Source organism: Pseudorasbora parva, chromosome 9, assembly GCF_024679245.1.
Source record: "Pseudorasbora parva isolate DD20220531a chromosome 9, ASM2467924v1, whole genome shotgun sequence".
NCBI lineage: Eukaryota > Metazoa > Chordata > Actinopteri > Cypriniformes > Gobionidae > Pseudorasbora > Pseudorasbora parva.
The window spans coordinates 38463356-38474144 of record NC_090180.1 but is presented as its reverse complement, the minus strand read 5'-3'; the positions used below and the strand labels follow the sequence as shown (position 1 = coordinate 38474144).

The window sequence follows — 10789 nt, the reverse complement described above, 5'->3', positions numbered from 1 at the left end:
CAACAGCTGTCCGACTTCACGCACTCGTTTTCATTCACTCCTTCAAGTGAACTGTAATAGTGGACTAACGTAGGGAATAGTGGATGAGGGTTAAGGGGCCAATTTCTGATTCAGCCTCTGTTTTGCGCGCCGCTTTCTTCAGTCTCTTCACTGCGCGTCTAAACATATAGTGAGCATAGTAACGTAGCCGCACACCGGACTGAAGCTCATGGGCGCGTCTCAGGATCTCACACTGGACGCTCACATACGCGCAAGCTCAGTTTTGAATCGACTTCTGACAGAAGAGCTGCACGATGTATTACATTTATATTATATTTCCCTCAAATCCTCCATGTACATACTGATTTCACCCTGTGCTACAAGAGATACACTCATCGTGAAGTTCTTCTGTCAGGAGTCGATTCAAAACTGAGCTCGCGCATAATGCGCGCGACATAGGAAATGCGCGACATAGGCAACACAGGAAAAACGGTTCTACTGAGCTGCCTGATATAAATGTGATTATTTATTTATTTATTTTAAATCGCATTAGGCATTTAGTTATTTCAGTGTGTCAAAAGGCTGCGCGGTCCGGATGGATGCATCTCGCGGTCCGGATCCGGACCGGAGTCCGCCAGTTGGCGACCCCTGTTCTAGAGTAAGAGACTTTTGTAGAGCTGGTGGTTTTAGATGATTTGTGCATTTTTTTTAAAATAAAAATATTAACAGGCATGTGATCGACTGTTGACTCACCGTGTGGACACAAAAATGAAAAGCAAGAAGGTTCATGATGTCTTGAACAGACTCCATCTGGCAGTGCCAGCCAAGAGAGATCAAAAGGTACATGCTCTTCTGTCGTCATAAACAATTGTCCCCTTAGTTGTAAGTTTCTTTCTTAATAAATGCTTCCAGTAAACATAGTGTTTTTATAAAAGTGTTTGATTTGGTCTGTGCAGGAACGGCCTCCGTTTATTCCCGAAGGGGCTTTGATACGTAGGAAGGCAATGGAGACCGATGCTCCCAAACGCAAACTGGAGAGAGACCTGGAGGTTGAGCTGGGAGATGATTACACACTTGATCTACAGAGTAAGATATAAATGCACACAAACACATGGACATAAAATATACACACTTGAGGTGTGTCTGACAAAATTTTGCTTTGTGTTTTTTAGAATACTGGGATTTGATGAATCCAGACGAAAAGGAGGATAAGATTCCTGAGATTTGGGAGGGTCACAATATTTCTGACTATATAGACCCAGAGATCATGAAGGTATTAAAACATATGCCATAGCTTTATTCTGTAACGGAGAGCAAAACAGACCAGAGCTAAGAGGTGGTTACCACAACACGGCCCAGCCTAAGATAGCTTGGATATTGTGAGACTGGCTATTGTATGTCGCCTTAATTGCGCGCATTAGGGAGCTTGCGTTTACTTTCGTTTTTGATTCACAGTCTCACATACTCTATGTATAGGGAGCACCATTGCTGAGTGTCCATTCCTACAAGATAGCACATTTATCAGACACTGTCAGGCTGTTTGGCAAATGAAATCATCCGCCATGGTCATGTCAATCATCTCACCTTACTCTCGTCACATGATCAGTGAACTTTGATTACTGCTGAGCTACGACTGTTATTATTTAAAAAAAGCAAAATGACAGTGGATGTAAACATACTGGTAGCATATTCTATGCTAATTTCACCCTCACGCTCCGTCATGGTGATTTTGCGAGACAGCTTTATAATCGTAATAATTATAAACTCGTCACACCCCTATCTGTAATCCATTATATCTAATTTCAAATTCAGTTGGAAATCCATAGTTACACTCACATATTATATATATATATAATTTATTTATTACATTTATTTGGTTATGTCCTTTTTTCAGTCCACACTGTTTCGTTTGACAATGCATATTTTTCTCTGTTTTGGCCTTCCGTCCACACTGAGACAGTTTTTTAAGCTTTTTAAAGCTTTGTTTTCATTAATAAAAATGCTGTTTTCACATTATAATGGGGGCCGTGAAAGAGGAGGTATTCGAAAACAGAGACGGATGTTTAATCGTGGGACGCATATTGTACCGAGATTAATTCATGTTTTTACTGGTATTCGGCCTGTTATGTGCTACTCGCTGTCACACAGTTGTTAAAATGTTAATTTGCACACACTTCATATTTTACCTTTCAGTGTGGATGAGAAACTTTTGGAAAACGCTAGTGTGGACAGAGCATTTAGAAACAAAAACGTTTTCAAATGTGTCCGAATTAATATAGAGGTTGCCTCAGAAGAAGACATGCTCTGAATTGCTGTCCTTTCTCTTATTCTCAGAGGCTGGAGGCTTTGGAACAGGAAGAGGAGCTGCGTGAGAAGGCCGGAGAGTACGAGGATGAGGAGGAGAGTGAGGATGAGGAGATGAAGGAGATCCGACAGCTGGCCAGTCAGATTCGTGAGAAGCGGAAGCTGAAGGTTCTCGCTTCCAAAGAAAAAGACACACAGGGACCCAGAATACCCCGCACAGCCAAGAAGGTCTGTCCAGCAGGCTTATTTTTGTATACGTTTAAATAATAGCATGTAGTTTAATATCAGAAATTACTTTAGGTAAAGAATAAAATTCTTCAAATGAAGCACTTTTAATTTTTATTCTTTGTTAGTTTTTTTGTTGTTGTTCAATAACCTATTAGTACATGTTTTTTGTTTGCAATTGATTAGTTAGCTAGTTAAAGATGGGTTAATTTGAATGATCTATGTGGGACTGCAGGTGGATAGAGCGACTCTGGAGAAGGAGATGTCTGATCTGGGTTTGGACATGACTGATAAAGATGATGTAAGAACCTGTATACTTAAAGCTTTTCCCTTGTACTGTATTTCTGTTGGAAACACACTTGATTGTGTTCACATGGTGATCTGTTTCTGTGTAAGCTAAAAATGTTTGTGTTCACCTTTTGTCCCTCTAGAGCCACTATGCTCAGAGATCTCGCTCTCTGGTTCGAAAGAGGAAGAGGGAAGTCTCCGCACCACCGACGTCACGTACTCGCAGTCAGAGCGCATCGAGACCACCAAGGGACCAATCGGGGGTCAGAGATGCCAAGGTCAGATTCAGAAACTGCCTGCATTCATTTACAAGACAAGTTTGAAATGAAGTTGTGTATGAGAGATGTTAAGTCATATAGTAGGTTAGATGGAAAAGGTTTTAACGGTATTACTACTCTTACCGAAACTGCTTATCAATCTGGACCTTTAACGGTATCCTCATCGGTTCTTTTTGTTAGACTTTATAATAATAAAAAGAAAAATTAAGCAAATAATTAACATTGCTTTATAATCTGAACATGTAAAATATCTATAGCAAAATAAACAGCAATTTTTAAACAAAACGAATATAAAACATCTAACACCAGTGCATTTACAGGCATTTTTTGTTTTATATATGCATATGATAAGAATAAGAAACAAAGTACAAACAAATGGTCAAATAAATACAGTAAACATACAATAAAACATGGTGCTTTCATTTCAGGAAGTTCTACTAACGTTACTGTTTGGGTAATGTCCTACAAAAGACAATTATAATCAAATATAAAATAACTGCATAGTTTTCATTGTACAAATTAATAGATTCATGCTTTTTAAAGCTTTGAGTATCTTTCTCTTTGCCTAATGACACAATCGTCAAGAGTTTATTAGACGCTGCCCTTTAAAGACGGAATGCAGATCTAATAATATACATGATATTTTCTCCCAACTATTAACGCCCATTTAAGACATGATCTGTGTTTAAGTGAACACTCTCCAAGCGGTCATTTTGACATAGGCTATTTGATGGTGTAGACGTAGCCTAGAAATCTAGACGCGCCCTAGCGGCAGCAAATCTAATCTGCCACGAGTGTCGTCTAGCAACTCTCAATACACTTCTGAGCTGTAATCGCCAAACTCTGGTCAGGCCAATAACATCGTGTATAGAGTCGGTGGGCGGGGCTTAACATAATGACAGAAGAGTTGCGCTTGCGTGCTACTAGTAAACAGAAGAGAATGGTGGTCGGTCTTTCGAAACGGCTTTGGCCGTGACTTTGGAAGACATAGATTTGAGCTTTTCTCTGAGAAAAGAACAAAGAACTAGCCTAGAAATCTAGACGCACCCTAGCGGCAGCAAATCTAATCTGACCGCAAGTGTCGTCTAGCAACTCTCGATACCCTTCTGAGCTGTATTCGCCTAACTCTTGCCGGGCCAATCACATCGTGTATAGAGTCGGTGGGCGGGGCCATAATGACGATGGCCGAGTTGCTTGCGTGCTTCTAGTAAACGCAGAGACTGGTGAACGGCGGTCTTTCGAATTCTGGAAGACTTGGAGTTAAGCTTTTCTCTGAGAAAAGAACAAAGAACGACACTGAAGTCATTCTTAAGAAGGGAAAGATGTGTTCTGAGTTTTGCTGACCGGATACGGCGAATGTTTAATCGATCAACGAGCTCTGTTTCACCTTCGTTGCTCTGGTTGGGGATAGCGCTATCCTATCGTGTGCAGAGGGAGTTTGAAAGACAACCGTTTATCCCGTCCCTTTGGATTGAGCCGTCAATGGTGAGTTTCCAGACCAAACATCTTGATGTGGGTCTGGCTTGTCAGGCTAGTGTAGCACACAAAGCCTAAAGTACTATAATGTGCAAGTTGTGTTGATTTCAAAGCGCACACGCATAAGCTGCCTTGAAGCTGGAAACCCTTGTGTGGATTGTGCTTTTAATAGCTCTATCTATTTATTTAAAAACACATTCCACAATTTAGCAACAGTAGAGACTGCATTTTACAATAATCACAAATTGTGCTGATTCTGATGTTAAGCTGGGGTTTAGGGGGAACCAATGCTCACTGCTGTGAAGGGAAGGAGCGCAAGACGCTCCTTCCAGACTAAACTTTTGTTAGCCATTGTCTTCACTCATTAAGCAGGGACTGTCATGTCGTGCGTGCTGTAGGGATCCGCGTGAGAGATCGCTCTCTCTCTTCTGGTTTGCGACTAGCAAAAATCTAACACATGGTTTAATATTATTGCTTATAGAAACGGGTAGCAATTTAGAATTTGCAATATAACGTCTATAAAGCAATTATAAATAGTAAGTGTGTTTTCTTCATTGCTCCAGTACCGACAACAGAACCGATAGCGTCAGAGCTTATTGATACTGCGGTCTTTCATAATTTAACACCGGGGCTGATTTAATACCGGGTTTCAGTACCTACTTATGTTGCAAACATGTTCATTGGACTGACTGTCTGTCTCATTACTTCCAGATGTTGAAGAAGGTGAAGACCATGATGAAGAGCTCACAGAAGGACATGAACAGGCAGGGAAGGAAGGGTGAATCTGATCGACACGTGTTTGATCTCAAACCTAAACATCTCCTTGCTGGGAAGAGGAAATCTGGTACCAACAGCCGCAGATAAATGCAGCCTTGCATCACTTGCATACTCATACCTGTCCTTATGCAATGATTAATAAATGTTATATTCTGTACTTTTTACCAGTTCTTTCTGATACAGGTGAGAATACACCTGTAAACATTAAAGAATGATTAGTTATTAAAATGTATGTAATCACATCATTCTAAGTGTCTGATATCATGCAGAATGATCATGGAATCTACAGGATCATGATTTGGAACTCTCGTCATTTACAAAACAAATGAACAAGATGGATATTGAAGCTATTGTTTGCAGTTGGGAGTTAAATAAACCAACCAAAGTATTGAACCTGGAATTCATGTGTGAAATTGATTCCCCTAAATTTAAATCATGGTACTGTCGTTGTTTCTTTCTGTGTGGGATGGAATGGAGTGTATGTGTATATATATTTTTAAATGTTTTTTTTTTTTTTTTTAGCCTGCTCCAGAGTAAACGAATACGCAATTCCCATCGGCCACCTTATTCTGTCTGTCGTTATTTTGAGCAATGTAAATGATTATGGAGAAACAGGTTTTCAGCAGTTGAATTATTGAAATATGTAATGTCATATTTTGTAGTGTATATCTGTACTAGCTACTTGTGTTTTTCGTTGCAAATAAGATTGGCAGTTTGCAGTTTTTTATTAAGTTTTAACAATACAAAAATAGTTTACATGTGACTTTTATTTTGACAACCTCTGAGCGAAGCCCCCCGGAAACGACATCAGCCTACACTAGCAACAGTCTCGAAGCGTTTACACCGTTTAAGAACAGAAAATCAAAACAACACAGGGCAGTCTCACTTTACAGACAACTAAAGCGGCTATCGCCGTGACTTAAAGTTGTTCTGCAACGCACACACTTGTCCACGGCACATACAGGCGTCCCGAACGCAGTGGAGCGCGAAGGATGGCGAATTACCGGGCGTTTCACTCCCAGCTCGCGACCATCATGGAGACCCTGACTCGTGCGGCGGTGGCAGAGATCTGCGAGCTTGTGGACGATGGCTACGCCGTTTTACACATCGAGATCTCACGCCATCAGAAGGAGAACGAGGAGCTCCGAAGGAAACTGCAGCTCATAGAGTCTATCGTTGCGGCGCGAGGGTACAGCGAAGAGACAACGGTAGTTCGAGATGGTCGGTGTGACAGTAGTGCTCGCGAGTCGCTAGTGGGCAGAAAAACGTCCGGAGGCGGAGAGTCCACCAGCCAGGGTGCAGTGGCAGAGGTTAGATGAACATTTATTTTGTGGGGGGTGATTGTAATGGAAGCATAAAGCTATATATATATCTGTTTGTTTAAACGTGATTATTATTTGTTATTGATCGGATTCCAGGCATGTGAATTTCGCGATGAAGGAGATTTGATCCAAATGCAAATCAAAGAGGAAGGTCTCGAGCATCCGCCTCTGGGAGGTGAGTAGCCTGTGCTCATTCTTTGTATGCATTACCATTAAAACTGTTTGATTAAAAAAAATTGATATGCATATGTTACGATTAAATTTGGATATTTTAAAAAGTCAAAATTTGACAACTCACAACTTAAAATGTTAATAAATGCAATGGTTCACACAAGGAATAAGGTCTTTCAGTAATTTCAACATGTAAGTTGTCATTTTAAGAATACTTTACTTTAAAAGGATGTGTTTTTTTTTTTACTGTAGCATTTTACATTATTCCATTTTTTTTATTATTAAGATAAAAATGAATTGAGTATTTGAAAATGTTCTGAGAAATAAGCCTGAATGTCCATGTCTACCCCTTCAACATGATTGTGATGTCTTCATACTGTCAAGTCACATTTATTTATGTCACACTTATATAATACAGATTGTTTCAAGTAGATTAATGGTAATAAACAGCAGAGTAACAGCATTAATGTTGCCAAGTTGTGGCAATTTCAGCTGTACAGAAGACAATAGTGCCATTGTTCAGCTTTTTTCCGGTCAATGTTGATTCAATTTGGTCAATAAGTGTCAGTTTTGAAGTTCGTCAATTATGAAACATGTCAATTTCTGGTATAAAGCAGCAAGAAGACAGTAGTGTCACTATTCGGCTCAATGTTGATTCAGTTCAGTAGCTGTATCAATGTTGCAGAGTTCATCAATTATCAAACAATTCTAGCTTTAAAGTAGCTCTGCAAAAGACAATAGTTTCATTATTTGGCTCAGTTCAGGTTGTGTTCGATCCAATTGTGTCTGTAGAGTTAGATCGATAATATTTTAAATAAAAAGTGTCCTTATGCCCCAACTGAGCAAGCCAAAGGTGTGTCAAAGCATTGTTATAAACTGAAAAATAACAATATTATTGATGCAAAGTTCATAATTTATGATTTCAGTTATAAAGCAGCTCTACAGAAGACAATAGTGTCATTATTCAGGTCAGTTCACATCAACAACAGTGTCATTGTTGCTAAGTGCATAAATTATGAAACAACTTCAAAATCCAGCTATAAAGCAGCTCTTCAAAACAATAGCCATGATTCAGCTCAATTCAGTTCAATGTCAATTCAATTTACTTCAGTAATAGTGTCAGTGATGCAGTACATCAGTTATGAAACTACTTTTGCTATAAAGGAGCTCTACAGAAGACAATACCGTCAATATTCAGTTCCATTCAGTTTGTGTTCTTATCTGATAGTGTCAGTACAGTTAGACTGATAATACTTTCTGAATATTAATGTCTTTTAAGCCCTAACTGAGCAAATCAAGGGTGACATGCATATTGCATTGCATTTAATGTGCAAATTATTACTTGATTATTACAGTATTATAGTAATTTGTACTTTGTTTTTTTAAACAAACATTTAGTAAGATCATGTTTTGTTAAAAAAAAAATGGTAAAAGCAACCACTGAAGGTTTTTAGTCATCATTTTAATTTTAAATTTTTTTACTGTCAAACTAATTTGTTCAAAATGATCCAATATTTCAGTGCATGTACAATGGGGACTTGTACTCGGAATGACCCTTTTCAAAAAGAGTGTGACGTGTTCATTCATACTGTTTGTTTCTCAACAGATGAGGATGACGATGATGACGAAGGTGAAAGTGTCTCTGCGGCAGCTCACGACTCCCCTAAACTAGATGTTGCTGAGCTCTCGGCACAGGACTCTCACACACTCTCACACTCCCCTGACCATGACACGCACTCCCATACGCTCACATTTGCAGACACACACTCCGGCGCTGACGAGTCCCAGCACTCCAGCGTCGACCTGTCTGCTTCGGATAACGCTTCCTTCTCCTTTGCTCAAACCGCGTCGGATACTCGCGCTTCCCATCTCCATCGAGTTTTTCAGGAAGACTTGTGTGCGAAGACCGATCTGGACCCGGTATCCGATTGGGCCGCACACTCTGTCCGTAACACGCTCACACACTTGCAGAACTCACCACAAAGGGTTGGTGGGTCAGACTCTTTTGTATCCCATAATTCTCCCTTGTTTGCTGCACAGCGGCTCGTTGCTCTTGGTAACGTCTCAGGGTTTGGTCTCTATGGGCGGTTGGGCGCTCTACGGGGAGGTGGAGTCGGCAAACGACACTTCATCTGCTCAATCTGCGGGAAGAGTTTCACCACATCGCAGAGTTTGGACACGCACATGCGCATTCACACTGGAGAGCGGCCGTATCGCTGTGAGCAGTGCGGGAAACGTTTCACGCAGTCTGGACACCTCACGGCTCACCAGACTGTCCACACCGGAGAGAGACCGTACGAGTGCACCCGCTGTGGAAAACGATTCGCAGGGAAACAGTACCTGCGCATACATACCAAGAAACACCACCCTGACTTACACGCGCTCTCTCATATACCGAATAACACGCAGCAGGACACGTTGCCCTGAAAGATTCACATGCTCGCAACAGAGAATGCAGGATTTCATTTTTTAAATTTTGTTTTGCTGTTGTTTGGAAGTATCCTGCAATCACTGAGAAGAGTTGAAAATTTGACATTCAATATGCCAAGTGTCATTTTGCAGTGGTCAAGCCCTTATTTAAACTTTTAACAGGTCATGATTTTGCAAAACCTAAAGCAGTGAGATGCATTATATACATACTGCAGGGAGACTGTATGGACCCAACAAGCATACACTGAAAAGTTGGTGTGATCAAATTAAAGGGTTAGTTCACCCAAAAATTAAAATTCTGTCAATTATTACTCGCCCTCATGTCGTTCGACACCCGTAAGACCTTTGTTCATCTTCAGACAAAAAATAGTTTTTGCGCACAAAAATAATTCTCGCCGCTTTTCACAAAAGGATTGTAGAGCCACTGTGCTGAGATGGACTTTGTAACGACGTCTTTAGTGCCTTTATGGGTCTTGAGAGAGGAAATGACATTGGTGTTAATGAAGGCCTGTCTGAACCATCGGATTTCAACACAAATATCTTCATTTCATGTTCCGAAGATGAACAGAGGTCTAACGTCCAATGACATGAGGGAGAGTAATTAATGACAGATTTTTATTTTTGGGTGAACTAACCCTTTAAGACTCATACCTTCAACATGAAATACACAATTTCTCCTGATGTACTTAAAATGTACAGGATATGTTGTTTAAAGAGTTTATAATCTAAATTAGATATAATTATAGATTATACATATATATTTGCAGCTAGTCACGGCAGAAACTAACTGGATTTGTCTGTGTTGTATTTAATAGAAATAAATGGTTATTTCAGGAATTTTGTCCCAGATTATTTTATTTGTAGGTAGTGAGGCATTATCAATGTTCTGGACGTGTTGGGAAAGAAATACAGATTTGTATATGTAATATGACAGTGTACTATTGTGACGTCTATAGTACTAATTAATGTTGAAAATTACAATTTTATTGCATATGAAAAAACAAGAAAAATGAGCCAGAATAAAACCTTTTTTGCATATATAATAAATAGTTTTACATATAAATTAGGACAAAAAGTAAATGAGGTCCATGGAATTTTTTTCTTGGTAAGTGAAGTTTCCAGTACACATATACAAATACAAGAAGAAATTAAAGAATAAAAATATGAAGTATAAAGACAAGCTAAGTCTGGATATTTCCAGAATTATGGATAATCGGGTGAATTAACAAGATATTGCACTAATAGAGGAATTTAACTGTTCAGGAGGGAGATGGCCTGTGGGAAGAAGCTGCCTAGATGTTCTAGTGCCAAATTTTCTGAGTTGCAGGCCAGACAGTAACATTTTTAAAAGGTTGTGGCCTGTTTGAGTGAGGTATGATAATTTCACCTGCCCTCTTCCTCACTCTGAAAGAGTACAGGTACAAGAGGGTGGGTGGAAGAGCACCAATAATCCTTTCAGCAGTCCATCATTCAGATGTTGCAGAAATATGGACCTGTTTGTTCGATAAGCAAACTAAGGGTCCAGTCCAGTGATGTCTC

At 39.8% G+C, this 10789-nt stretch overlaps 2 protein-coding genes across 2 annotated transcripts in view; both read left to right on the top strand.

Annotated features, from left to right (window-relative positions):
• The window catches only part of gtpbp4 (GTP binding protein 4), a 15573-nt gene extending 9853 nt beyond the window's left edge, over nucleotides 1–5720 (top strand). Inside the window, exons 10-16 of the mRNA XM_067452530.1 lie at nucleotides 709–819; nucleotides 936–1065; nucleotides 1152–1252; nucleotides 2314–2511; nucleotides 2744–2809; nucleotides 2940–3074; nucleotides 5262–5720. Coding sequence (XP_067308631.1) covers nucleotides 709–819; nucleotides 936–1065; nucleotides 1152–1252; nucleotides 2314–2511; nucleotides 2744–2809; nucleotides 2940–3074; nucleotides 5262–5414 — 894 coding nt within the window. The 3' untranslated portion in view covers nucleotides 5415–5720. The remainder of the gene's footprint in view (nucleotides 1–708; nucleotides 820–935; nucleotides 1066–1151; nucleotides 1253–2313; nucleotides 2512–2743; nucleotides 2810–2939; nucleotides 3075–5261) is intronic.
• A 372-nt stretch (nucleotides 5721–6092) lies between these two features.
• si:dkey-7l6.3 (B-cell lymphoma 6 protein) lies at nucleotides 6093–10087 on the top strand. The gene is made up of 3 exons (XM_067452531.1): nucleotides 6093–6637; nucleotides 6746–6824; nucleotides 8427–10087. Exons 1-3 carry the CDS (start codon nucleotides 6320–6322, stop codon nucleotides 9245–9247), a joined length of 1218 nt encoding a protein of 405 aa, XP_067308632.1. The 5' UTR covers nucleotides 6093–6319; the 3' UTR covers nucleotides 9248–10087.
• Nucleotides 10088–10789: the final 702 nt, after the last annotated feature.